Below are 27899 nucleotides of genomic sequence, written 5' to 3'. Positions count from 1 at the left end.
TTACAAACATGATAATGCCAAAGCCAAACTTGCTTATTCCACAAAACCATAAAGTGTATATGCTAATAAAGAAATCTTTCTGACCATTAGTCACCATTACTTCAGAAATCCATCGCCAAGCTGACATTATGCATGCCTGTGAGTTTCCAGTTTCTCTCCAACAGCCTCGTTCCACCATTCTTTCCAGTCAAGCACCTTACGACCAAGTCTCGCCTCCTCAGCCGCAAAGACCATAGCATGGCTTCGCAGCACCTCCTCAAGAGTGCATCCAATAAACTCATCTTGAGCACGAGGAGCCTCCCAGTCATGATTCTTGACGCGATCACATGCCATGACAAACTGGCGTGTCAGACCCAAGTCTCCGCCACCATGGCCAAGATCTTCGACACGAGGATGATATGTCTTCACCTCGCCTGTGTTGAAATCCTCAACAACGATGCGACGTGAATTAGCGTGAACCTCGCCATGTTCGCCATAAAAGTTAGAGTAGCGTTCGCAGATCTTAGTTGTCTGAGCGACCATATGCAGAGTAGCTGTCTTTGAAGGCTTGGTGGACTCGGGCCAGGTAATGGTGACGAACTGGTCGTCACAGACATTGTTGTCAGCTTCAAAGACACAACGACCGAACCAGTTACGAGCTTGGATCTCCGACTTTGGTGTAGACTCGTCGTAGTCTTCCTCCAGAGCCTTGATCAACATTTCTTCCTTCTTCTGGTGGGAGGGGTAGTCTTCAATGTCATGGACGACGATACTGACTGGCCATCTTGTGTTGCCGGCCTGCAGACCCTTGAGTTTGGGGCCCAGGTAAATGTTCTTTGCAGAGAATTTGCACCCTTCGTCTCCGAGGGGGCATTTCATGCAGTTTGTTGCCGACCCTGCAGCCTTGGGCTTACGACTTTTCTTGAAGAGATGAAGGTTCCCAGCAGATGAGACCGTTTCAGGGAGATGTGGCTCTCCCTGTCCTGGTTTCTCAGGAGAGCAGAGCAGCCAGAGCAACAGATCGATATCGTGGCAGCTCTTAGTCAACAAGGATGGCGCAGTGGTATTCTCGTTGCGCCAGTTTCCCCTGACATATGAGTGCGTGAAGTGCCACCAACCTATTCATATTTTAGTCAGTTACATATCAAGCATCGGCTTGTATTTTCTAAGGGATCTATGATTTTGTGCCATCTTTACTGACCTACGGGCTCTGTGTGTACAGCGCTTGAAATTTCGCCGATGACACGCTCCTCAATGAGAAGCTTGCGGAGCATGATGTTGTGTGGGCTGTATCGCAGCACATGGCCGATTGAGAAGATCTTGGTGGATTGAGAGGGACGCATGGCCTTGTACATGTCGATGCAGTCTTGAAGGGAACACGCAAGAGGTTTCTCACACATGATGTGTAGCCCTAGTGGTGCAAGACCGACGATAACCTCACGGTGCATCTCGTCGAGTACGCAAACAAAGACTCCATCAACACCTTCCGGTACATTCTCTTCACCCGAAGCAGCTCGCCTTCGACGATCCTGCTCATATGCAAAGAATTCTCGCCAGTCATGGAAAGACTGGCCTTCTCCAGGGGAGCCTTCACCCCAGATGTGAGCTCGGCCGAGGGACTCGCGCTTGAACTTCAAGGGTTCAGCAACAGCGGCGACAACGCCATTGGATACGCTGTCGATTGCTGAGGCGTAGTTCTGCCCTCGTGATCCAGCGCCGATGATGAGGAAGCGCGGTGGTGCCACTGACATCTCAGGCTTGGGAGGGGGTTTGGAGACAAGAGTCTCTGGTTGTGGTTCGGTATCTCCATCTTGAGCATTGGTAAGCTTTGTTAAGACGTTCTTCAGTTGAGACATGGTAAGAAATGAAGACTCATAAATCAAGTAGCGAAAGTGTGTAGACACGATAATGTTTGTTTATATATGTGTTCAAGGCTGTTAAAGTTAAGTATCTGCCTTGAGGGGGATTAAATGAAGAAGCCAGACATCCGATGTAATTCGCGGGTGCCTCGCAGGCAGCACAAGGAGAGCTATTATCGTACGGAGAATCTCTGCTGAATAATCACAAACAAAAGGACCTATTATGCGTGATACGTATTCTCAGTTGAGGCTGAAAGCTGTGTCTTTGCGGAATTGTTTTCGTATATCGTGTGGTTGAAGTTAACAATGACGGCCAATGAGGTAGAGCTCATTAATACACGCAACGTTCCAGCGCATTGATTAACTGTAGGCATGCACTAACTGGAAGTTTAATGGGTTCTGAATGGATCATACCCCACTACTCGAGTACTGATCTCTTAGAGAAAAGCCAGATTCAAACATCAACGTTACATTGCAACCACCGAGACTCACAACAATGTCGACAGTAGCAGAAGTGCAGGCTGATAACCAGCCCAAGAGCGCCAGCGATGATCCTCTTGTCTGGATTGACTGCGAGGTATGTACTGCTACGTGGTACAAGGAGCATCAACTCACATCGTCGACAGATGACTGGCCTGGATCAAGACAACGACGAAATCATCGAGATCTACTGTATTATCACCACAGGAAATCTCGAGATTCTTGATGAGGAGGGGTTCCACGCAATCATCCACTTCCCCCAGTCCCGTCTTGACCAAATGGACGAATGGTGCACAAAGACACACGCAGACTCTGGCCTCACCGCTGCTGTTCTCGAATCCACAACTACTCCGGAGCAAGCCGCAGACGCTCTGTATGAGTACATAACACGCTTCATCCCTGAGCGCAAACGTGGTCTTCTTGCGGGTAACAGTGTGCATTGCGATAGGGCGTTTCTGCGACGTGAACCCTACAAGCGGGTCATGAGACATCTGCATCACAGGATTCTTGACGTGAGTTCTATCAAGGAGGCTGCAAGACGCTGGGCAGCCAAGAGGATTGTGAATAAGGTTCCCAATAAGAAGGGTCTGCACAAGGCGAGGGATGACATTCTGGAGAGCATTGAGGAGGCTAGATACTACAGGGAGGTCCTCTTCAGGCCGACGTTTGATGTTGTGCCTGCCAAGAACAAACCTAACAAAGGAAAATAATGAATTGGTAACAGTTTGTATTGTATGGGAAAAGGTGGGTTATCAACTGGCCAATACTCCTCATGCCGACGTGACTTTTCGAGTTGTCATGATTGAACTCTTCCGCCAATGCACGCCTCCATGACATGATGAGAGCAATACTAGATCGACTTCATAACTGACAGATCAAATACTCTTTTTTGAATGTCTCCAACATTTGAGTACCCAATGGGGCATCAATTACTCATTCTAGGGTTTTACTCTTGGTTCTTCTCTTCAAGCCATAGCCATATTATGTTCTCTGAGTTTCTATCATGGGGACCGATCTCATATTTACGTGAGAATGCTGTCTCCCAACGAAACAAAGCTCACTGTGATGGACTGTGTTTTCGCACCTAACTATGCCTAGAATATACAGTGCTAGTTGGTTGGCCCCTCCATTAGCTCGAGTGATATCATCTCGTCGAACCCCACCACAGAGCTCCCTCAAGCTCCCCTCTTTTTGTCTCAGTCGCCTACCGCTGTCTTCTGGTTCCTTCTCCTCTTTGTATCCTCCTCAACAATTCTCCTCGTAATTATAGCTTCTTATCTATCTTCTCTTCCCTACGGCTTTGGTTCATTGATACACCACTGATATCGAGCAATCATGGGCGTCCAAACCGTTGAGTTTAAGCCCTTCCAAGACCAGAAGCCCGGAACGTATGTCTAGACCTCGACGATCCTCCCTGTTGTGTTCCCCCACTGCCCGGGAGCTGCCGAAGAGGAATTGCTTATTTCTCTTTGACTTCAACCTCAGAGCCTCAGTTTTGTCATTTGATAGAACCTCAACTGACTCATGTCGATAGCTCCGGTCTTCGCAAGAAGGTCACCGTCTTCCAGCAGCCTCACTACAGCGAGGCCTTCATCACTAGCATTCTGCTTTCTATTCCCGAAGGAGTTGAGGGTATGAATCCAATTGCTCTGCAGCACGAGCCATGATCTGACCAACTGCTAGGCTCTTTTCTTGTTATTGGTGGTGACGGCCGATACTGGAACCCCGAGGTCATCCAGCTTATTGCCAAGATTGGTGCCGCCTACGGGGTCAAGAAGCTCGTCATCGGCCAGAACGGCATCCTTTCCACCCCTGCTGCCAGTCATGTCATCCGTCTGCGCAAGGCTACCGGAGGTATCCTCCTGACTGCTAGCCATAACCCTGGCGGTGAGTTCACTGCTCATTCTGCTCTCCCAAACCGAAATCTAACAACCAACAGGTCCCAAAAACGACTTTGGTATCAAGTACAACCTCGCCAACGGTGGCCCCGCCCCCGAATCCGTTACCAACAAGATCTTCGAGTTCTCCAAGACTCTGACTTCATACAAGATTGCCGATATTCCCGATGTCGACATCTCCACCGTTGGTACTCAGACATATGGTGACCTTGAGGTCGAGATTATCGACAGCACCACCGACTACGTTGCTATGCTCAAGGACATCTTCGACTTTGACCTGATCAAGAAGTTCTTTTCCACACACCCCGACTTCAAGGTCCTATTCGATGGTCTCCACGGTGTTACCGGTCCTTACGGAAAGGCTATCTTCGAAGAGGAGCTTGGTTTAAGCAACGCCATCCAGAATTGTGTCCCCAGCCCCGACTTCAACGGTGGCCACCCCGATCCTAACCTCACATACGCCCACTCTCTGGTCGAGGTTGTTGACAAGAACAACATTCCTTTTGGTGCCGCTTCCGATGGTGATGGTGACCGAAACATGATCTATGGCGCCAATGCCTTCGTTTCTCCTGGTGATTCCCTGGCTATCATCGCCCACCACGCCAACCTGATTCCCTACTTCAAGAAAAACGGCGTCAATGGTCTCGCTCGTTCCATGCCCACCAGTGGTGCCGTTGATCTCGTTGCCAAGGCTCAGGGTCTCGACTGCTACGAGGTGCCCACAGGCTGGAAGTTCTTCTGCGCTCTCTTCGACGCCAAGAAGCTGTCCATCTGCGGTGAGGAAAGTTTCGGTACTGGCAGTGATCACATCCGTGAGAAGGATGGTCTATGGGCTGTTATCGCTTGGCTCAACATCATCGCCGGTGTTGGTGTCCAAAACCCTAGCGTCACCCCATCAATTAAGGAGATCCAGAAGGAATTCTGGGGCAAGTACGGTCGTACTTTCTTCACCCGCTACGACTACGAGGATGTCGATTCAGAGGGCGCCAACAAGGTTGTTGGTGAGCTAGAGAAGCTCGTCAACGACTCCAACTTTGTGGGCAGCACCATTGAGGGTGAGTGATTTTGTAATGTCGGTTGACAATCTATTCTAACTTATTTCAGGTCGCAAGGTTACCAAGGCTGGCAACTTCTCTTACACCGATCTTGACGGCTCTGTCGCTTCCAAGCAGGGCCTATATGCCGGCTTCTCTTCCGGTAGTCGAATTGTTGTTCGACTCTCCGGCACTGGTTCATCTGGAGCCACCATTCGCTTGTACATTGAGCAGCACACCGACGACCCCTCTAAATACGAACTGGACGCTCAAGATTTCCTCAAGGAGGAGGTCAAGTTTGCCACAGAGCTTCTCAAGTTTAAGGAGCACGTCGGCCGTGACGAGCCTGACGTCAAGACCTAAACGAGGCGCGGCATGACGGGTGTTGAAATTGGGGAATACAAGAGGTGGATGCAAACACAAGATAATTTTGAGTTTCTGAAATTGCTATCGCGTACAATGCTGTCAAACTGAGCGTTCTTGAAACTACTAACTAAACAATTGGAAAACTGTGGATGTGTGCTGAGGAATAGGGGCACAGTAGCATGAGTTAATGCCACGACATGAAAACATCCCTGCTATCATTGTATGGAAACGTGAGTAGGGCCTGTGAACTCTCAAATGGATGTGATGTATCGTACAATCTGTGGCCCTCGACTTCAACTATATTATTAAAAATAGGGAAATCGTTATTCGTAAATCGTCAAATCGTTGTTCCTCTCGTGGGACGCCGTCGCTAGAAAAAAAACAGGAGGCAAGGTGAAAGGCTACATGTAATGGAACAAGGGGGGAAAACAACTGTTCACAGGAGAAATTATAAGTGTCGAGTTTGTGTCGTACAGGGAACACTGTTGGTGGGTTAGGTTTGTGTCGACTCTGTGGCGGTGCTCTCGTCAATGAGCGCAGGAGAGAATAGCTCTTTGAAACGCTTGGCGGCTGAATATGCATTTTTAGATGGTGGTCTCTTGCGAGAAAGGGCAACGAACCTTCTTCACTCACGAATCGGATCTCGAAAGCTCCTGCACGGTTGACTCGCTGATTTTGCTGCCGGTATTCCTGGCAAAAGACGTAGAGCTGAATGTCAGCAAGTCGAACTCTGGTCTTGCTGACTCTCCTCATCCATTTAGGGGAGGCTGACTGATGTGTGACTGGAGGACAGTAGTTAATCCACTGCCCATGAGACAACTCGGGACTTGAAGCTGGCTTACTGAAAGCTGTCCAGACAGGACATTGGCGTAGGTCACCGTCCCAGACTGCAGCGTGGAGGCGAATACCCTTTGTCACATAGTCCTCATATACAATAAGAGAATGCATGAAACCGTCGTCTACGATTCGACTATTATTATGAGTATGGCTGCGAGGGGGATAATCAGGGTCAATGCTTACGCTTGGAACAGTTTGCGTTCACCCCAAAGAGCGAGGTCTTCATTTGCAACCTGTACTGTAAGACTATTGCGTGTCTTGAAAGACAAAAAGCAGCAGTACACGAGCACCAATTCTAGAAGGTTAGCAACTAAATTTGTCGTTCGCATTTGCTAGTAGCGACATACCTTCCCACGTCATGAAGCAAAGATTGGCCCACATCTTGGGGCAGTGCTCACTGGAACTCCATCTCCAGAACTGAAGACTGCTCCCATTGCGTTCGACACATAGTTCGTGTGCGCCACGAAGCGAAAACCATGGAGTTCCCATGTGGAACGTTCGCAAGAGGAGATATGGGCACCTGTCTCGACCACTCTGATATACTATCAGGGTTATCTGGCGCTCATTGAAAGAACTTGCATCGTAAGTAGAACGCTCGTGTATTATTGATATCCTGGACCTACCGAATGAAAAGGATTCTTGCATCACTTGGCATTCGAACTTGACTCCAGGGAGCGTGTGGGCCATATGCCTTGGACCTAATTATCTTGTTAGGAAGTAAAGTGATTTATCGTTTTCATCTAGACTTACGACTGCTGATGTTTAAGCGGAGTCCGGGAGGGAAGAGGTAAAGAGAAGATTTTCTCAGCCCAATGAATATTCTATGTCCATAGTCAGAAGTGATTATACTGTATCTTTTAGCAGTATTTACTAACAGTCGCGATGCCCGAATCATCATCTAGCACAGAATCGGGACGAATTGTTGAATTAAGGCGAATAGGGGGTGGAGCTTCTTATGTTAGTATTGGCATTATATAGCCAGCCTCTGACTTACGAATGCCTCTGGCTTCCCTGAGTTGCATCAACTGCAATCGAGTGCATTCCATAGTGTTGAAGTCAAAATTAGGCGATCTTAGCAACGGTGAGTTATGGGCTCTTGGGGATGTTGAATGAGTATTGGCAACTAACCTCAATAGCAACTCCCGTAACAGGGACAGAAAACGATTGTAAAGAATAAAGCGCTGTGGTAGTGAAAGGCCCCCAGCTTCTTGGGTCATCGAGTGGTACATCTTCCGCCAGCGATTCTCCTTGGTGAGAGTTCTGTCTTCGTAATAGGTCGTGATATCTCGTAGGGATCTTGATAGGCAAGGAAGAAGGATTTCGAGATAGTCGAGCACGACCGGAACCCGAGAGAAATGAACTTTGGAGTACTCTGCCAGTTCACGGAGCAGTTGGCCCGAGATGCTAACCTCCTCCATCGTCATCAATAAATGGGTATGGGTGCCCTCGCCCAAGGCATTGCGAAGGCCCAAGAGCTGAACTGCAACACGGTCTGCCCTTTCTGCCTCCAAGCAACAACCTTGGAGCAGGTGTAGCTCAAGTTGGCCACCTAGAACCATCTCCATTACGAGAGGCAAAAGGCGTATCGGAAGAGGGCGTCTATTTCATCACATAACGAGGTGGGCCACTGTTGATTTGATATCCTTTCCAAGCCGTCTCTGTCCGCGTGACACCCTTGACAGTCGCTGTGAGGATGGAATTAGACGATCGAGGCTACTGCATGCGGTGAGAGACTAGGAGGAGATGAATAGTGGCGGGGTATCAATCGAGATTCTTCAGGATGGCCTGATAGCTGGATAGATGATGTAGATAACCGACGTCGGGATCAATTATGGAAGAGTGAATTGGGCGAGAAATCAAGAGTAGATTCAAGAATTGAGAGAGGGTATCTGGTTAATAAGAGAAGAGGAGGGGACGGCCGATCTGCAGGCCATCAATAACGTGTGATCCGATCCGCGCAACTCTTTCAACACCATGAAGAGGTGCACCCGCACCAGTCTAACCATACATAATGCCTTCCCTGACGTGGTTGGTGCACGGTTCTCACACTGAGCCCTGAGTGAGCCCATCAGGTCGATGCACGTAATGACGGGGAGGCTCTTGAGGTTGTAGTTCTGCTCTCGACTCAGCTAAGGCCACAACATCCGGGGCCTTGGACCACCTGATGGTCAGATGCCGCCCGCATTCTCCGAACTCTGCAGCGGCATATCAATCAACTTGGGTTTCATCGAGACAGATACACCAACGGGAGGAAGCCAATGTGTTGACGAACGAGGCATTGGGTGTGTGTATGGCAGCTCGACACTCGCACTCAGGCCTGAGCCAACTTCTCAGGCGCTGCCACGATAGCAAGCGTGCTTCAACATGACGCCAGGCCAATGCATGAGGAGATTCGGGGCAACAATTGAGCTAGATTAGGATTGGGTGGGCACTCGCACCATTGACCAGTCGAGTCAAGATGACCATTCCCAGAGGAGGAGAGCCAGAGCAACTGAGGTCAACTGAACTGAACTATCCACTGACAGTCCAGGTGCGACGTGTTGCTACGACGGCGACTCTTGACGTGCGTCCGCGGGATGTGGACTCTTGTGTGGAGAAATCTGATGATGCTGGGGATAGAGAAAATGAGGAAGTGCCTTCGAAGCGCTTGAAACGGTGGTTGTGCTGGGGTTACAGGTCCCTTTTCGACCTGGTCTGGCCTAGCATGACCTCGTGCTCATCCAACATTGCCAGGTACTCCACTTCAACGGCCGTGGGGGATCCCGGCGATGAGGCTCGGCGGGTTCAGGATAAGAAAACATTGTCGCGATGGTTTGCACGATGTTGCACGCCTTCATTCTACGACTTGCGAACTGATTGAACATACGAACGTAGATAAACAAAAACCCTCTTGGGGTACATGCCTTCCTCTCGCCTTTGACGTTGAGTACCTACTGTAAGCATTGCAACTTACATGGCCTGACTGAGCTGCACAATGCGGGTGGTCATTTTCTGTAATGACGACAACGTGGTTCCTCTAATAAATGATGCTGGGTACAAAGAGAGTTGGTGGGTGGAAGCAAGGTGAGGCTTTCTGGATGGTTGGGCGAGCCCTCCCTCGGTCCAATTCTAGAGTTCCATGGCAGGCAGGTTGGGTATCAACCTGCCACCTCCAGTCAGTGAGCTTCTTGGGTGTGGCCTCACTACCACCTACCTAGCCACACAACACAAGCCACTTTCGACACTGATGCACGATAAGACTGCTCACACACTATGGATCATAATTGGAACATTAACATTGGATCGTATTTTTCATAAACTCCAATCTTTAGAGTGTTGCGGCTGCAAAGTGTGATAATTTATACTAAACTTTCACCAGAACATATCAATGTATCCCTTTCGCCAGTGTGGAATAGATTAAACACCAACAATAACGTCAAAGGTCAATCTCCAACAGCCCCGAATAGCTTCAATTCTTGATGCTGTCCCAGTCTTGATCCCTTCAACGCGTTAGTGCCGCAATCGTCTCAGGCACATTATAGGCTTTGCCCCAAATCTTTTGCACATAGGGCGCGCTTGAGGTAGATATTGTGATGTTTTATAGTTTCGATTATTTATGCCGAAGCTCCCTTAGTTGTACAGGCATCTCGTTTCCTCATCCCATGGACCCTCCAGAGTTCGTGATCAGGTTCTCATTGGGAGGTCGCAGCCTGATGGGCCGCAATCTAGATCATAATAACATGTGGAACGACCTTAACCCTTGGAATCCTTAAAAAAAAAACAAGGCACTCTTCCTGTGCCATCATACAACACCGCCGAGACCGAAATACAAAGAAGAAGGTCCACTCGAGCAGAATAACCTGCAGTGCGGCGCTGAAGTGCTGAGACTAGTCCGATTCAGATTTCTTTGCCGAGCGACGCTTGGGTTTGACTTCATAGTCTCCCTTCTAAGAAGACTCTTCCTCCTCCTGGTCGGCCTTCAGACATCGTTAGTGTGCTGCTGCGATAGTGCTGTTCTAGAATCCACTCACGTTGTAGGCCTGCTTCTCATCCTCGTATCGCTTCTTGTCAGCGGCAGCCTTGGCCTCATAAGGAGCTCGTTGCTTCTCGTTAAGAGCCTTCCATCGCTCGCCGAGGAGCTTGCCGACTTGACCGAAAGAGATACCAGGGTTCTCCTCACGGACGTTCTCACGCTGCTCGTTGGCGAAGAACATGTAGGCGGAGAGGCCACGCTTGGGGGCGTTGGGGTCTAAAGTCGGTCAGCGGTGTTCAGCGCGGAACGCGATGGGCACGCAGTGCATGGCAAGGCATGTGGACATTGAAAAGTCCATGGATGAGTGAAGACTTACCCTTCTTGCCGCGCTTGGTCTTCTCGGCCTTACCGCGCTTACCAGCAGCAGCCTTGGGCATTTTGATTGATTTCTGTAAAGGGGTGTAAGTTGGTGACTTTGCGGATGTTACTTGCGACAAAAACAATAAAAAGGAGGTGATGAACGCTTCGCGGTGTTGAGCGTGAGGTCAGTGATAATGAGGGGTAGCTCCATGAAGCTTGGAGCTGAGCTTGGTATGAGATGGTGATGGACAAGGTGGCGAGGCGCAAACGCAATTGCGCCTCCCAACGCGTCAAAATTCGCGTCGTTCAAGGGAAAAAAGGCTTCTGGAGGGTTTGCGCGTACCTGGGAGGTGAACTTGGGGGAAAGTAATTTGTGGTGTTGACGTAGTCTGTGATGCGCTTCGGTTAGCTATCTTGTAAAGCTGTCGCGCGACAAAGTTTCAAGGTGAAGATGATGCGCAAGAATAGACGCGATGCAGCTCAGTATGGGGCAACGTTTCGACAAGAATCGATAACGAAGTCTAATCAAAACTTTGCCGCAAGGCAGGCGCAACGCCAGAAAGTGAAAGACATGAAAATTTAATTTCATGGCAATGTTGTGGTGAATGATAGAGAGGATAGGACAGTACTCACCACGAAGACGTACAGAAGCGTATTGAGTGCAGAGGCGATTTTGGGTGGGAGAATTGTATGGGAGAAAAGAGAGGGAGAGAGAATGTATGGGGAGGGCCAAGGCAGCCTTTTTACTATGGGGGAGTGATTGTGCGTGGGGAGGGAACGCGACCTGCCCAGCTACCACACTTGGACTGTTATGCAGTGGGCTGGCCTGGGTGAGCTCTTGGTGCCCCCCTTCCTTGGGAAGAAAGGGAAAAAAAATTGGGTGCGGTGCCCATTGCTCTCTGCGGTGCTTGGGAGCTTGCCCGCCCGCGCGCTGCACTAGTACTGTCGCAGCAGACTGTAGTCTGTACCTGTACCGCACCTGCCTTGGGCCATTTTCTGCCTCTGGGCCTGCTACTGGGGTGAAATGACCAGGACTCCGTCCTCGCCCCCTCATCTAAGCTCCCCAGAAACACCGGCCTCTGACCACTCACCAACGTGTAAGCAGGCAGTCATTGTCTGGTACTGTACGGGTACAAGCCATACGCAGCTCGCCGCGCCGAGGTACAGTACAAAGGTCTTGTACCGCAGCACGACTCTAGTAATCCGCACAGTATACTTGTTGCTTTAGGAGACATTCGCAAGCCCCTCTGCCTTTGATTACGGTACCTCTTACCTGACCTCTTACTCTGATCACTCCTAAAATAACCACACCCAATGGACACTTTGACTCTGCTCTGTGCCTGCCCAGTCAACGGGCTCAATCCAGCGGGTTCAAGTTCTCCTGGGTGATACCTACTGCAACTTTGCCTAGGTAGGTGCCTTCCCCTGTGTCTGTGTCGTGATCCTGCCTCCACCCCGCCGAGTCGCTCTTTCTTTCGGCTTTCTCTCAGTAGTCTCCGTCCATGCCGTCCACCTCCACCTCTTTGTGAGGCCGCTATGCTTCATCACACTCTATCGGACTTGGAGTCTCGCTCGGCACGACGCTACCTGCACCCTCCTCCTGTTGGGACCTTCTTCTGTTCTTCGGTGGTTGTTGCCAAGTGCAATACACTTAGTAAGGTTGCATACCTATCTTTGCTCGTCATAGTGAATATCAAGCACTTTGTACAAGCATGAGAAACACAAACTACCTACAAACACACTCATCTCGCCATGGCGTGTTGTTACTTCTTCACTAATACGCCACGGTTCTTCCTCCCCTTTTGCTTTCGTCCTAGTGTTAGAGAATGAGTATAAGTTGGCTTGACTGTTGATAGATTGGTTGAGCTTGAGCCTCCTTGAGAAGTTGAGGGAGACCAAGAGGGGAGTGTTCAACCTACAGCCAAAACCATACTACTTGCAGCATGTCATTGTTTGATTGTCGCCAGAAAAGTGGCGCTCTCCAATCATGGTACCATAAAGCGATATCTGAAGGCGGGAGGTTGGTTCATACATTGTAAAATGCATCGCTAATAATGGAACTCAAAGTTCGGCGCTGTCCTGGCGGAGCCAAATTACACATCAGTCTACAAAAGGAGTATTGGTGTTGCACTCTGGCATAGCATCCTCTTGGAGACAAAACCGTCATGGTGGGAAATGGTTCCAGTTGACGCCTCATGAGGATTGACTGAGTACCACTGTTACAGCATCAGACTAGCCAACCGATTGTAATGGTCCGTTTCCGGGTTTGTTGTCTCTATTATTCCCAGCTCGTGCACCATCCGGCCTTGGGAGGGATCGCTTTTGTCTATCCGAAAGACAAATCTCGGGCTATGTTCGACTTCACTGTCCTTAACCCCTGTCCCAAGACTACTGCCTCACACATACCATACAACAATGCATCATCCATGTGTACATCGCACTTGGTTTGGCACTACCTTGAGACAATGGTATCACTTGCGTGACTCTGTTGATAGCCAGAAGGGATAAACCATGTTGATACAGCACGCGAAACGGCTTGGTTCCCCATGGTTACCTTCTTTGCACATAGCATTGATACTGCAGACTACCTCAACTTGGATATTTCATTTCTCGTATGTACGTTACCAGGCAACTCTTTGTTCAATGGCGGGGACGTCCTTCGTCAGTTCTAGACCACTCCCATTGAAAGCTGGAGCAACTTTGTAACCCACTGCAGGGTGCGGTACTTTAGCCCCATATAATGATCATGTATTGTCATACGAAATTTTCTTGGAAAGTTACTTGTAGATGAGCGCCCTGTCAGGGCTGTGATTCTATGCATCCTTACATCCATCCATCCATCCATCCCTTCCATTGTTCCTCTGCTTTTTACCCTCAAGGCAAGGAGATAATATTCCGAATGTTCTCCTTCCCAACCTCCGCGAGTATACCACGCTCAGCGCAGCTGAAGCTGACTGCCAACACCGGTCCCTACTTAGGTAGCCCCTTGATCTTCAGGTCACATAGCCCAGAGCCCCGGACTATTAGTTGCCATGTTACAGGCTGCAGAGGTTCATACTACGTGTGTACTTAATAGATTGTGCAGGGACACCATTCGATCCTAGCTCCGCAAAGAAGGACTGGTGCTGTGCCAGGGTATCACCTGGAATTTTCGATCAAGCAAATCTACGGATAAGAGAGACTACGGTCATATGTGCATCATTGGTGATCAGTGTTAATACCACACGCTAAAAATGGATATTGATACTCCGTCCCTTTTTGCTCAGTCAGATTGCAACAAGCAAAAAGGACAGGCCAAGACAAGCGAGAAATAGAGATGACGCCGGATACCTCATGACGCATACATCATCTGCGGGCATGGCGGGTACCACGAGTCGCGCGAGGAGCCTTGGTGTAATTGGGGTAGCAACAGACAGACAGACAGACACAGGCAGAAAGAGAGAGACAAGCAAAAGCGCCCGGCGCAGACGGCTTTGCCGAACTTGTTTGGTCGCGCCGGACCAAAACAAGGTGCAAAGGCAAGCCGTAAGTGGCCCATGGGAGAGGTACCAGTAGAGACTTACAGCGGGTACGCGACACACCTGTCTTTGGGTGGTCATGTAGTCCTCCTGGCAGCTGATACTGTGCTGTACCTAGACGCCGAGCCAACTCTGGGCTCACGCCAAAGTTGAGAACAGGGAGCTGAGCGTCCCCCCGCCCAAATTCATTCTTTGTGTCCCTCTCCACTCGCTCTTCTTGACTCTTTTTTGCTGCTCGGCCCCTTTCAGTTTCCTGCCACCTGCTTTTCAAGCTGTGCTCTGCTGACTTGTTGCTCCTAGCCGATCTCTGACTTTGAAACGGTAAAATCGGACCCGCGTTCGAGGCGTCCTCCTCCAGGGTCAGCAAATTCAAGACCAAAAGCAAGCTTTCCATCAACGTACGTCTGAAGAAAAGTACAAGAAACAGTAATTACAAGGTACTTAGGAAGAGCAAAATGATCACTCCATTTTAATTAAATACAACCCTTTCTTTTCCAAGTAGTCTTTTAATGTATACAAGGTACTTATTTTCTCCAATCTCTACATAGTACATACCTACCTATATCAGATCAGACGGTGTATTGGAAACTGAAAAGCATCTTATGTTAGATTCAGTACTCCCGTCCTTGGTCGCTGCCCAACACGCGACGACGCTAGTGATTAAATGCGCCCCTTTGAGGCACGCTGATCTGGTCCAAATTAAGGCAAATTCAGGGAGGGCATCAGAGTGATTTCGACGGCACTTTTTTTTTTGGGATACGCTGCCCTCCCCCATTCCCTTCGTTTCCTTTGTTTCTCACCTCCATCCATCTTCCATCTCGAAATTGCCAAGATATATCACGTGCATATACCTCCCGGTGGTCATAGCTTCCATGTCTGCTAAGCCTTATCGGGAGCTCATGGTGGAGTCTTGAGAATCACTCGATCCGACAGACTGGCGAATTGATGAAGCTGGAGACGAGGATGATGTCGAGATAAGAGGGCTTGAAACCTGGCACCTGCATGTTGTTCCAGGGACAGCCGTGATCGCGTATCGCTAGTAGCGAACTACGGCTCTGTCATGTCGTTTATTAGATTTCCCAGCTCTTCTCTACCAGATCACACATCGTATCCACGACGGGATCTCACGAGTCCCGATCCAACAACGGAGATACGTATCTTTTCTTTCCCGACGGGGCGGGACGAGGGTCGATTTCCTCGGTGCATGGCCGAATCATAGAGTACCTTCAGGAATTGGTCACTTTGGAGTAAAGGGCCTATGAAAAAGCAGTGAGCTTTTTTATGTAGAGTTGATTTTCTGTGGAATCATCATTCTTCCTCCTCGGGATCGAGTACAACATCTTGTAGTTCATCATCATGCACCCAATCAATACCACTGCCAACTATTATACCGCTGGCTACGCCTTTCATCACTCTCCATCTCTGTTTGCTTGCCTTGACGTCCGCCTCGAGTTCCTCCTGCTCTTGTATCATCTTTGAGTTCGGAGGCACTCTCTTCTTCAGCTTGACTTGTTCTGCTAACTCAAGCATCTCAGCCGCTGAAGTGACGTTCTCTCGAGACTTGCGCAGCGTATTACTTTGTACATTTGTCAACACGCTTAGCACCTTGTTCGTTTTAGCGGCCTGTGTGGCAACTGATATGGAGGTATCGTCTCTACGCTCAATGTAGGGCAAGAGTTCACTGGCGAATGTTAGTTGATAGCGCATACGCGTGCGAACAAATACACGGACCGCTCAATAAGAGCTGCTTCTGGGCCGCCATGAACAGCTCTGAGAATTGGGTTCGCCGTCATAACAGCCTCTGTTACTTCATTTCTCAGTATATACTGCGCTCTCGACTCCATCAGTTCTGATTGGGCTTTCTCTGTTTCTTCGGCGGTAAATGATGAAGTTTCATCTAAGAACCGTAAGCATATACTGCGAGCTTATCTCTAAGAAAAACAGACCTGGCTGATGTGACTTCTGCGCGTTTATGATTGCAATCTCAAGTCGAAGCTCTTGTATTCGATCATATAGTTCGAGGATCTTGGCTTCATCTTCTGAGATGGGAAGATGGGACATTTCTTCCTGCCCATCCATCATCGAGACGTCCTTTGAGTCTGCCATAGTGATTCTGGGGTTCGATACAGCTTTTCTACTGGAGTTCCTGCTGTGTCATGCCTTTGATCGCACAACGCGTTGACCTTGGCGACAAGTTTGTTACTGATTGTGGCTGGAACTGTGGCTTTGTAGATGTGGCGTTCCGCCAATTAGATGCTGCTCGTCACAAGGCACCGGTCACGGCGTCACGCTAAGACCAGGCTCTCATGGCCCATGGATAATCGGTGGGTCTTTCGTCACGCGAAGATATTACTATAACTCGTTCAACACCAGGTGCCCATTATAGTTCTGGTGATCAGAAACCATATCTGTACTGAAGTGCCCCCTTCTTTTCCGTCGGTCGCGCATTGCGGCAGTTTTTCTAACAAGGAGATGTCTCGGGATGGCTCTCCAGGTGTTGATAGCCCATACGGGCCTGCGGCTGGAGGTCGATACCGCACAGTTCTCCATGTAAGCCTTGTCAAGGTGACCATGAGATATTGGCAACTAACTCAGCTGTAGCCTCGATGATCTTAAGGCCTGGGTCTCCAGGAAAACCTCGATTCCACCACAGCATATTGTCGCCTTGACTCCTCAAGGCCGTACGGTCAAATCCACAAGCCTACATACAGAGGTTGGTTACTCAGTAAGAGATAAGCCTTTTCTGACCATAGCCCAGAAAGAGATGTTCATATACGATATCCGAATAAGTTCCCCAGGGAATGCGAACCTCATAGTCCCAGTTCCCGCCCCGAAGCGGTACGTCATCCCGAGTGCGCCGAACACGATCGATGATGTACAGTCAATATCATCATGGCAAGAGCTATACAAGGAGCGTCGAAATTGGGCAATGCATCTGGTTGAGGACTGTGGGCAGATGAACACAACAACTGTTGCGCTGTACGACGAGATAGATGTTATCATCAGGTGCTTGGATGCGGCTGTTGCGAATCTCGAAATCAGCATCAAGACCATAGAGCCCAAATACAACGACCTTAAGAAATGGGTAACGCCCGCACTGGAAGAGCACGGGACTCTGGTAGAAAATTGGGAGCAATATCTTGATCTGGCCAGAAATACCCCGATCTCCCCTCTAATGGTCAAGTTTATGACTCGACAAGAGGCCAAGAAGTCGAACCCAACTTTAGAAGACCTCATCGAACTCGATACCGCAAAGAAGGCGGGAAAACTTGCCCCGACAGCTCATCGAAGGTTCAGCGACAAGGCTACTCAACTCAACAACACGGCATCTCAGATGTATAGAAGCTTGGAATCACTGATTGCCGACTTCGAGAAGCTCATGAGCCGGTCTGCTCTTGGTCACAGCACAGCTTCCGCACAACTCCTTGAAGATATCGAGGCGGTAGTGAAGCAGATGGACTCTGACTACCGGGCAGCACTTGGATATGGCAATACGCAACGAGATATAGCGCAAGCTTCCAAGACGGCTTCAGTGCACACCGAACACTTGGTACCAACGCTGAAAAAGCGAGTCAAAGAGATGGATGACCTACTTCACTATGCAACAGACGCGCGGAATTCTATTGCTTCGGATTCAGCGAAATTCATGCGTTACGTTACGGAAATAACATCTCTTCATAACAACGTCAAAAGTCAAATCAACGTATTGAATCAGTCGGTAGATGACATGACGACATTTGATTATCTTCGTCTCATTCACCAGCTGCCTTATATGTACGCAGCTTTCGTCTCAGAAGCAGTTCGACGGCGCGAATGGGTTGATAAAGTCAAGACGGACTCGTCTACTCTAGCGAACGAGATGGCATTGTTTCAGGATGAAGAGTCCAAGCGACGGCGTAAATGGCAAAAAATGATTGGCAGCATGTATGGTCCAGATCTGGACACCAATGTCATGGGCCTGGAGGTCAATTTGCTTGGGGAAGACAAACCATGGCCAGCTTTGACCAAAGACGACTTGACAGATTTCGTGCAGTTGTTGCAAGAGCAACCCGTTGATCAGAGTGTGTTGGATGATGTGTTGAAGCTCGTACAAGAGCTTGACAATCCAACAAAGCAGCAATCCAAACGACTCAAGGCCTTCAAGAATGGAAGTATTCATGAAGTGGCCCTCGGCAGAAGTGGCCTCATGATTCGAGGCGATGATGATTTACTACAGTCACTCCAGGAGGACAAAGGTAAATTAGAAAACAAATTGAAAACGGCCGAGAGCCGAGTCCGCCGTCTAGAGGATTTGCTTCATCGACAGAGCCAAGCCAGCCGCCCTGGAAATCTATTCCAGCCTCAGGGTCCCCAGCAGCGCGAGAGAGGCAACTCTGGGTCATCCATCAGATCGAGCCGCTTTGATGACCGTAGACGCTCTTCAGACGGCATTGACCCCTTGATGCGACGTATCACTCAGCTAGAAAACGAATTGCGAGAAGAGAAACAGCGGTCTAGTCGACTCCAGCAAGAACTCACAGCGCAATCAAATCATCATGAGAACATCAAAGGTCAGCACGAAGACTTGAAGGGCCAGCATGAAGACTTGAAAGGTCAGATTGCGGAAGTTAACACTACCAAACAAGATCTACTCGAGAATATGGAGGCCCTCGAACGCGAATTTGTCGAAGAGCGCAAGAACCTAGAGAACGAAATCAAGACTCTCAGGGCACGGTTGGAGGATACTGAAGACGAAATCGAACAGTTCGACGAATCAAGGCAGCACGAGAAAGCCGGATATGTTGTACGAGTGGAGGAGCTAGAGGCCGAGTTGGAGCAAATCAACAAGCAGCGACAAGATGATGCCCTCAAAGCCCAAGGGCAAGTCGAGTTCCTCCGCAAGGAAACCCGAGTTCAAAGAGAACAGCAAGAGGCCCTTGAACAACAGGTTCAGTCTGCAAAGGAGGAAACTCAGGACGTCTCGAGAAAATTGAGTGTTGCTGAGGAGACTCTAGGTGATCATTGGCAGGCCCTGAAAAGACTGTTTACTGAGCTGCTGCCCAAGGCTGCTGTCCCAGACAACTTTGTAGACCTTTCGGATTTGCTACTTACACAAGCCGGAACGCTCGTTGAAAAGTCCCGAAACTCGGAAGCAGACATTGATATACTAAAAACCAAGGCTGAACACTTTACGGCAACCATTGCGGAACTCCGAGAACAGCTTGCTGAGAAGGGTACTAAATTATCCGAAGGCGAAATGAAAGCCGTCCATTTGCGTGAGAAATTGGCTGAGGAGAAAGCAAAGGTGACCGCACTTGAACAAGAGCTCGCAGACGGTAGAGAGCAACTCACTGAGTTGCGTGCCAAGCTCAGTGATGGCGAAACTGGACCCGAAGCTCTGCAGACAAGACTGGAGGAAGAAGAGAAAAAGGTCATGGCCTTGACCGAAGAAGTGGCCTCCAAACAATCCCACGTCGGTAGTCTGGAGGAAGAGCTTCGCATGTTCCAAGAGAAAGCGGAGTCCCTCCAGGGCAAGATACTTAACTTGAATAACCAGTATGAGCACCGAGACGAGAAGACTAAGGATCTCACACAGCGCCTCTACTCTCAAAACGATCGTATGTGCCGCCTATTGGAGCGCGTAGGATTTGCCATTACCAGGAAAGATGGAGATATGACCGTTACTAAGATTCCACGATCCGAAAGAAATGCTCAGAACCCCAACGACTCCTCTGACCCTGGTTCGTCCCTACGCAAGTCAGGAACTCTAAGCCGTGTCTTGGGTGATAGCGCTGATCTCGAACTCCTATACTGGCTTAACAACTCAGACCTGCAGGCCGAAAATGAGAAATACGAAGCTTTCATGAACAAAATTGGCAACTTTGACATGGAGCTTTTCTCCGAGACCGTATATCGCAGGATCAAGGAAGTAGAGCACATGGCTCGTAAGTGGCAGAGGGAAGCCCGATCCTACAGGGAGAAGGCGCACGTTCTGCAAAAGGATTCACACGAGAAGATTGCTTTCAAGCACTTTAAGGAGGGCGATCTGGCCTTGTTTCTCCCCACACGCAACCAGCAAGCTGGTGCGTGGGCCGCTTTCAATGTGGGCTTCCCACACTACTTCCTGCGCGAGCAAGATGCCCATCGCCTTCGTCACCGAGAATGGCTTGTTGCCCGTATCTCACGGATCCAAGAGCGTGTCGTCGACCTTTCAAAGAGTCTCCAGCCGAGCAGCGAGACAGATTCGATCAACGATGAGGAGAACGATAACCCCTTCCAGTTGTCGGATGGTTTACGCTGGTATCTGATCGATGCTTTCGAAGACAAACCCGGCGCCCCTTCGACGCCTGGAATGGGCAAGTCAACTGTTGCGGCTAATACCGTGGAAGCGACAGCCAATATTCACACTCATGCTACGGGTGGAAAGGGTAAGAGTCGGGATAGTGTCACTAGTATTGAAGGTATTAACAAGACTTTATCCAAGAGTCTTGAGAGTAGGCGTAGCAGTACGGGTTCCAAGAAAGCCCTGCCGTTTCAGCTTGGGGGCACGGCTTTGTTGAAGAATAGTGCTTTGGCTAGCGAGACCAACTCACTCCGAGCGCATCCCACCGACACACCATCCGGCACAAGCCCTACACACGGGGGGCTTCTCACGGCAGCCAATGCGAGCCTAGCACAGAAAGCTCTGGCCGAAGGGCAAAGGAGCGAGCAAACGGAGAGTCCGAGCAAGTCTCCTCCTGGCGAGTCATCAAACCAAGGCGGCAGCGCCAAAGCGGACGAGGTACGAAACGTCGACACCCTTCTTGGACCATAATGATGGGTTGCTGACGGCCAGTTAGCAGCCTCGGAAAGCTATGCAACGGGAGGATTCAGCTGAGAGTCCGACGAAAAAGTCGGTTGTTTGGGATTCTCTGTGGAGTGTTGACTATAATTATGAGAGTGCAGGTAGAAAGTAGTTGAAGTTCGGTGGCTCTGTATGTGCTCGTACAGGGCCAACTCCTCTTAGGTTTAGGAAGTCTTTACTCTGGGAAAGTATGGGTGTTATTACTTGTTTGGCGCATGAGCAGTGTGTGTAGAGAAAGGGAGTAGAGTTTAAGAGTTCATTAGCCTTTCGGATGGACAGCTAGGATGGGCAATGGGAATTGCTTTGCGGTTTATAGGGTAGCCCAGAAGAAAAAGGCCATGATTTCCTTCTGTGATATCTTTCAATTTACTACATTAGAGACTCACGCCTCTGTCACATAATGTTCACGTTTTATTTGGGGTTGACAGAAGGTGTCTGGGGGATGTAAAACTTCTATTTCCTATGATAAGTAACAAAGAGATATAGGTAAGGACTTGGTAGTGAACCTCTTGACTAGTTTCTTGGTACTGATCCCTGGTCAGAAGTTTTCTTGTGTTCAGGAGGCTATATATCTTGCTTTATCAAATTATCTGCATAAAAGTAGCTACCTAGCCAATTGAGTTCTGTTTAGCTGATCAAAATCAAATAGACAAGGGGGTTTTCGCAAGAATTCTGGGTTCTTGGCAGGGGTATATGCGGATTATGATTTGGCGTCAAGGCCTGATAGGGGAATTGATGAGATTGGGGCAATGGGTACGAGATGTGTATGAGAGTTCATCATCGGTGGTCTCGCCTGGATCTTCAACGTCTCGGATGAAAAAGATGGAATCTTCAGGACCATTACGGCTCCGTCTCTGATTCATACTGCATCACAAAATGGATCTGGCCGCCAGGCTGAAGACAGTCCTTCAGCCAATAGATGTATGTTGGGAATCCGACGAGTTCTTCATCAGGATCATCATCACTTTCATCACTTTCGTCGCTCTCGCCACTGTCTTCGGAGTGGCTCTTGACGACAGTGCTCGGGACATACTCCTGTTTCTCGAGGGTTTTGGCCCAAAAGTCCTTGCCCAACTTACAGTATTCCTGTCGCACCGGAAGGCCAAGAACAACAAGTGTCTTGAGCTTCAGATGTCTTCCCATCTCAACACAAAAGGACTTGAGTGCCGCGTTGGGACCATCGGTCCAGGGCCCTGAAAGATCAAGACAAAGGCTCTCAAGGCCAGTCATCAGGGACCAGTCCAGCTGAAGAAGAGCTAGACGATCCGCATCTTGTCTGTGAAACAAGACGTGATGGAATGCGATGTGCATGTCAGCATCGATATTATGGGAGACTTGAGAGATAAGATACTCATGTTCTTTCATTTCTTCGAGTAGTTGTTCGTTATCTAATGCCCAGGGAGAGGTTAGAATCATGGCGTGGCGTTGTCGTTGGCACGCGAGACGATCGTCGTCCGCATGCAGCTTCTTGACATAGGCATTACAGTTAGGACCATCAATTCCACCATAAGCATCAATAGCGAAGGGAATATCATCCATGATATTACCGGCAAGAACAAGAAGATTTCCGACCTCACGGCGAAATGCTCCGAGATCCAGATTTCCGTTGTTGTGTCGACTCCAGACGGCTCTCATTAACTCAACAAGATCAGGGTTGAGATATCTATCATAAAGATGAAGCTGATGCAGCAGTCGATGTTGTTCGAGAGCTTGCTTCCAGCTCAAGTTCTCAGACGTCAGAATCTCGATCTTGCCGTCAATGACAGGTGTTTTGTCTATGCATTTGTGTCGAAGTGGGATACGTTCGATCTGCCCCTGTCCAAATACCCCTCCACGATCCAGCTGACCTCGAGTGTAGATGACGGTGTAGTAGTCACCGGAGTCGTCACCACAGACAGATAGACCCTGTGTGAGTAAGTGAATCTAGCACTCACTCTTTTGGGCGGCCTCGGTGAGGATTTTGAAGACTATCTCATTGGGGAGTGTACGTAAATTTGGTGCGCTGGAGGCATCCTGAGTGTTATTCAGAGTACTCATGATTGCGTCTGTAGGATGATTTGCCGATCTAGTAGTGTAAGAACAGCAAGTTTACTCTGAAGAAGAGATTGATGATGATGTTGAGAAAGGTTAGAGTTTGGAATTGGGATGAGAAGGTCACTATGTGATTGATACATGACTGTTCACGTGTTCATAGAGTTGTGCCAGTGTCGTGTACTATATACTATGTCGCTACCACTGCGATCGAATAAGGGAGACTGTTCAGCCGCTCAGTCGAGGCCAAATACCTTATGATGCAGTCTGTCGCGTCAAGCACCTGACGCCGGACGGTGTAAGTGAGGTTGTCGTAGATGCCAGCTTCTGATTGGTGTTCGTAAAGTCGAGCTTATCTGGGGTCATGATGAGAGATAAGGTACATGTAAACCATCAAGTTAAGCTCCGAACTGTAAGTCTGTTCAGCAAGTAACTTCTTCCCATATTCAACACATAAGTTCAACCGCATTCATCAGTCGGCAGTCATGTCTTTAGAGACGCACCAAGGTTTGCAGCGCTCATTACCTCCCGAACTACTCTACAATGTCATAGAGGCCGTCTTGCCTTCGAATCCGCTGGCATTAATCCCAGCGTCACAGATTTCGACAAAGACACTACTCTCTCTGACACTGGTTTCGCGCGATACATACAAGTTAGCTACTCGGCTGCTTCGAGAGCGATGCCTCTACATTGACACTAGTCGACGCCTTGCGCAGCTGTTGCTCTGTCTTCCTCACTCTGTCCCAAGCCTCCCGCCTACACTGCCACTGCGGAGTATCACATCGCTCTATCTAGCCCCATTTAAAGACAAGTTGGACGACCAACCCACAGCAGCTTGGGTGCGGGAGCTATTCTGCGAAGTATGCGGTACACTGCGAAGGCTGATTGTCCACATGCCATTCCAGAGTTTAGATCCACTAGATGACCACTTGAATGTCAGGAGGACTCTTCGCGAGGGTTTCGAACGGCTTGATAAACTAGAGGAATTTGTCTGCCTTGGCGATTACCCGGCACTGAGCCTTCAAGATGCTCCTACTGATGTCTGGGGTCTGTGGCCGGATCTCAAACGCCTCACGATATTTGGGGCACCGCTTGATAATCACTGGCTATGGTGGTACATCGCCACGCAGCAGAAGCTAGAGAATGTCATCCTCGCTCGTCCAGTGAATGTCGAGGCAGCCAACATCAAGGAGGAGTATTTTCACAAATTACCACGGGATGACATACGTCTAGATCGAGATATCAAGATCACCCTTTTAGACGCGACCTTTGTGTGGAGGGGCGTCAAGACATCGCGTTGGAAGGAATTCGATCCGAAGGAACGGATGACAGTTGAGCTGTATGATGTGCCAACATCGTTCTATGGCGATGAGACGCCCAGGGAGCTTGTGACGGCATGGGTGAGACGGGGTGCCCTGGACGGGAGTTTATGGGACTGGGAGGGTGAAATCGTCAAGGAGACTGCAACTGATGCTACATGATGTACTTGTTCTTCGATACCCGATTTTTCCATTATCAATCATATTGATGTTACAGTAAGTGCTTTGTTTCCGTTGATTCTCATGTTTATCAGCCTTTATCTTGATTCGACTGTCATAGTTGTACTACTTGAGCAGATGAATACACCACAAATTGAAGAACATTCACAAGATCCATAATCGAGCTGAAAACACGACCCCGCAAAGTCCAAACGAATTGTCTACGGATGCATCGGAAACGCAGCTCAAACATCCATCAATTACATATGTCGGGAGGCTCCCGGGTAGTAGGTAGTCTAGCTTAGGTATACAGCCGGAAGGGTACCTATCAAAACTGGTGGTCAGCAGGCAGTGGAGCTCACAAGATTGGGGGTTCAGAGCCAAATCCCACCGAAAGCTGTCCCTAATGCACTGTCTAGCTTCTCCCCAGGCGGGGTTATGGGCATGTTCAGTGGGGTGCCTACCCTGTTCACCTGCCCGAATGGGGTAGAAATTTTTGAGGTGGAGCATGCTCCGGCTTCGCTTTCTTCCAGAAAACCCGCCATCGCAACGCCAGAAATCCCCGTCTTTCCCCCGGCCGTTGAGTCTGTGGTTAGCGGATGTGGATTGTTTCTCCATAAGCTTTCCTACAAACGCTCAAGAGAACAGACCATCTCGGTTTCTGTTACATACTCGCTCTCCGTGCGCTCTTTTGAAGTCTCGCGATCCGAAAAACTCCAGATTTTGTTCCTCCACTGTCATGTCGCCCTGCGGCAACAACTTACACGCTACCACCGAGAGCTAATAAATTCCCGACCAAGAAAGAGAAAAGCTTCTATCGCGAACTCGCCGTCCACACAGAGACATGCTCGCAAGCCACACCCTGTTGTGACCGTTTGACCGTTTAATCTGTCCGACACGAGCGTATGCTTAATCGTTTCTCTGCCCCCGGATTCTCAATCCCGACCCTTCCGAACCCTTTGTTGGCCACTGTTGAAAATGCCCGAGAAGTCGGCCTCAGTAGTGTCCTACGCTGCTGGTGCCTCTCTCGCTGCCGCAGCGCTCATATATGTTTTCGCACCAAACTTCTCCATCGACCACGACGCTACGAGCTCCAAGAAAAAGTCTATAGTCGGTTTGAGAAACCAAGCCAATGACTGTTTTATCAACTCGGTCCTCCAAGCCCTTGCCGGCTTAGGAGAGTTGCGCATATATCTGATTCGCGAAACGCACCGCCGCCGTATCGAAGATCCTGCAGTATATGCTAGTCTTGTCCAGCCAGAGGGCAAGCGGATTGCCCAATGGAAGCTACAGGGCCTGCAAGAAGGACTAGTCACACAAGGACTGAAAGAGATGCTGGATGCGCTTAATGAGCGCCCCATCTACAAGAAGTCCATATCGCCGTTCCAGTTTGTCAAGGTTTTGGAGGCGGCATTCAAGCAAAGGATCAGCCGCCAACAACAAGATGCGCAAGAGTTTCTCCAAATTGTGGCTGAGCGCCTCAAGGACGAGTATCATTGCGGACAACGAGCAAGACTACACATGCGGAGGCGCGGCCTGTTTCCTACCCAAAGTACACCGAGTGTCGAGAACACGCTGGATAGTCAAGACAATGGTAAGGACGGCGACAATTCCTCACCCGAGCAGCAGCCCACTACCAATGGCGACAACGACTCTGCTATCGAGCCATCCGAGGAAACCGAGATCCCCCAGGACAATGGCCAGTTGCCCATAGAAATTGAAGAGGGCTTCCCAATGGAGGGAAAGTATGAGTCGCATCTCGAGTGTCAGACTTGTCGCTACAAGACTAAGCCTAGGGAAGAGACTTTCTGTACTATAACTTTGGCTGTGCCTCAGGTCTCAGGCACGACGTTGAATGCGTGCTTTGATGGCATCTTCAAAACCGAGTACATTGATGATTTCAAATGTGAAATGTGTCGATTGATGCAGACAAAGGCAGATTTAGAGGCCGAGATGGCCAAGTCCACGTCCCAGAGTTTCAAGGCGCAAGCCCAGGAAAGCATCGATAAGCTCCAGCATGCCATTGACACAGATCCCGAAAACCCCCCGGAGGATGTCGAGCTTGGCGATATTCGTTTTGCGCCCAAGAGGAGGATCGCAAAGACCACTCGAATGTCCATATTTCCAAAGATTTTGGCCATTCACCTCTCCCGCTCCATCTACGATGTGGGCCAAATAACACAGAAGAACTCGGCCAAAGTTGTCTTTCCCGAACAGCTGCCTCTCGGTGGTTTGATGGATCAAAAGAGATACAAGCTGCTCGGGCTGGTTACTCACCGTGGCGGACACAACAGTGGCCATTACGAAGCATTCCGACGACAGAACGTTGCCGCACCCTTCTCAAACCCGAACACCTTCCAACCATCGGAAGCTTTTAGCAAAACACCGACACCCATAGGCACCCCTATTATGGGAGGAAGACCGACGCATAGTCCGGCAATCTCTACTCCTGACCTCCTCTCAGGCTCGTCTGGTGACTCGACGCCTTCTCTAGAATCTCTACCGGTTCCGCCTAGGAGTGTCCCTTCAGACCTACGAGGCTCGGTGAGCTTGCCAGCAATTGGCAAACAGAAGGATCCGGAAACCAGCAGTCTTCGTTCTGTGGCCGCCTCCACAAAGTCAGCTCTCTCCAAGCTTACATCTCCCAAGCAAACAAATAGCAGTTCATCACCACCCAACTCTGTGACATCAAACGTCGCAAAACGATCAAGGAAACGAAAGTCAGCAACAGACAAATGGTGGCGTGTCAACGACGAAAAGGTCAAGGAGGCAAAGACCAGCGAAGTCTTGGGCATGCAGAGAGAGGTGTATCTGCTATTTTACGAGCTCGATAAGGATGCTTAGGATGCTGATGAGGTTTATCCAGTGCGTGAAGATGCAGGACGGTGTGTGATACTCTGATGTGCCAATTCTGTTACGCTTTACAGAGTTGATGGGAGGGGTGGCTATTTTTCCTTCTCTCCTAACTATTTGCATAGGGTTGGCGTTTCAAGCAAGACAGTTTCGGGATTCTCTATACAGTTAAATTCCATGGTGCTTTTTGACAGTATTTACAAAAATATCTAGCATTGGATACATGGGTGTTAGTGAGGAAAGAAGGTCATTTATAAGGTAGATAGGGGCTATGATTCTTACCTATGGCAGTGGTGAATACACAATTAACAGTACAAACCTATTTGAGTAGGAGATTACTTGTTCCTCGTGCTGCGTACCATCCATGTACAATTTGCAGTCAATGTCTGAATATTTCTATTACATCTTAGTTTCAATCCTCCCAATTATAT

At 49.3% G+C, this 27899-nt stretch overlaps 10 protein-coding genes across 10 annotated transcripts; 5 read left to right on the top strand and 5 right to left on the bottom strand.

The window, feature by feature from the left end:
* Positions 1-126: 126 nt before the first annotated feature.
* On the bottom strand, positions 127-1835 carry FPRO_01243 (related to dehydrogenases and related proteins; the record flags this gene model as incomplete). The annotated part of the gene is made up of 2 exons (XM_031233639.1): positions 127-1097; positions 1181-1835. The coding sequence occupies 2 exons, from the start codon at positions 1833-1835 to the stop codon at positions 127-129; spliced, it is 1626 nt and encodes a 541-aa protein (XP_031075230.1).
* Positions 1836-2334: 499 nt separating this feature from the next.
* Positions 2335-3028, top strand: FPRO_01244 (putative REX2-putative 3`-5` exonuclease; the record flags this gene model as incomplete). Its single annotated transcript, XM_031233628.1, has 2 exons — positions 2335-2415; positions 2465-3028. 2 exons carry the CDS (start codon positions 2335-2337, stop codon positions 3026-3028), a joined length of 645 nt encoding a protein of 214 aa, XP_031075229.1.
* A 625-nt stretch (positions 3029-3653) lies between these two features.
* FPRO_01245 (putative PGM2-phosphoglucomutase, major isoform) lies at positions 3654-5613 on the top strand (the record flags this gene model as incomplete). The annotated part of the gene is made up of 5 exons (XM_031233617.1): positions 3654-3706; positions 3853-3950; positions 4002-4205; positions 4258-5271; positions 5321-5613. The coding sequence occupies 5 exons, from the start codon at positions 3654-3656 to the stop codon at positions 5611-5613; spliced, it is 1662 nt and encodes a 553-aa protein (XP_031075228.1).
* A 496-nt stretch (positions 5614-6109) lies between these two features.
* FPRO_01246 (uncharacterized protein) lies at positions 6110-8018 on the bottom strand (the record flags this gene model as incomplete). The annotated part of the gene is made up of 10 exons (XM_031233606.1): positions 6110-6186; positions 6237-6398; positions 6459-6586; positions 6637-6748; positions 6801-7027; positions 7077-7151; positions 7204-7274; positions 7329-7402; positions 7448-7524; positions 7582-8018. The coding sequence occupies 10 exons, from the start codon at positions 8016-8018 to the stop codon at positions 6110-6112; spliced, it is 1440 nt and encodes a 479-aa protein (XP_031075227.1).
* A 2361-nt stretch (positions 8019-10379) lies between these two features.
* Positions 10380-10842, bottom strand: FPRO_01247 (putative NHP6B-nonhistone chromosomal protein; the record flags this gene model as incomplete). Its single annotated transcript, XM_031233595.1, has 3 exons — positions 10380-10409; positions 10464-10681; positions 10782-10842. 3 exons carry the CDS (start codon positions 10840-10842, stop codon positions 10380-10382), a joined length of 309 nt encoding a protein of 102 aa, XP_031075226.1.
* Positions 10843-15591: 4749 nt separating this feature from the next.
* Positions 15592-16389, bottom strand: FPRO_01248 (uncharacterized protein; the record flags this gene model as incomplete). Its single annotated transcript, XM_031233583.1, has 3 exons — positions 15592-15964; positions 16015-16180; positions 16230-16389. The coding sequence occupies 3 exons, from the start codon at positions 16387-16389 to the stop codon at positions 15592-15594; spliced, it is 699 nt and encodes a 232-aa protein (XP_031075225.1).
* Positions 16390-16765: 376 nt separating this feature from the next.
* Positions 16766-21218, top strand: FPRO_01249 (uncharacterized protein; the record flags this gene model as incomplete). The annotated part of the gene is made up of 4 exons (XM_031233572.1): positions 16766-16833; positions 16885-16996; positions 17042-21043; positions 21102-21218. The coding sequence occupies 4 exons, from the start codon at positions 16766-16768 to the stop codon at positions 21216-21218; spliced, it is 4299 nt and encodes a 1432-aa protein (XP_031075224.1).
* A 728-nt stretch (positions 21219-21946) lies between these two features.
* On the bottom strand, positions 21947-23143 carry FPRO_01250 (uncharacterized protein; the record flags this gene model as incomplete). Its single annotated transcript, XM_031233561.1, has 2 exons — positions 21947-23011; positions 23075-23143. 2 exons carry the CDS (start codon positions 23141-23143, stop codon positions 21947-21949), a joined length of 1134 nt encoding a protein of 377 aa, XP_031075223.1.
* A 479-nt stretch (positions 23144-23622) lies between these two features.
* On the top strand, positions 23623-24618 carry FPRO_01251 (uncharacterized protein; the record flags this gene model as incomplete). Its single annotated transcript, XM_031233550.1, has 1 exon — positions 23623-24618. The coding sequence occupies one exon, from the start codon at positions 23623-23625 to the stop codon at positions 24616-24618; it is 996 nt and encodes a 331-aa protein (XP_031075222.1).
* A 975-nt stretch (positions 24619-25593) lies between these two features.
* Positions 25594-27459, top strand: FPRO_01252 (uncharacterized protein; the record flags this gene model as incomplete). Its single annotated transcript, XM_031233539.1, has 1 exon — positions 25594-27459. The coding sequence occupies one exon, from the start codon at positions 25594-25596 to the stop codon at positions 27457-27459; it is 1866 nt and encodes a 621-aa protein (XP_031075221.1).
* Positions 27460-27899: the final 440 nt, after the last annotated feature.

The sequence above is a fragment of the Fusarium proliferatum genome (genome assembly GCF_900067095.1).
Source record: "Fusarium proliferatum ET1 genome assembly, contig: FPRO_scaffold001, whole genome shotgun sequence".
NCBI classification, from domain to species: domain Eukaryota; kingdom Fungi; phylum Ascomycota; class Sordariomycetes; order Hypocreales; family Nectriaceae; genus Fusarium; species Fusarium proliferatum.
This window is presented reverse-complemented; position numbering and strand designations above follow the sequence as displayed.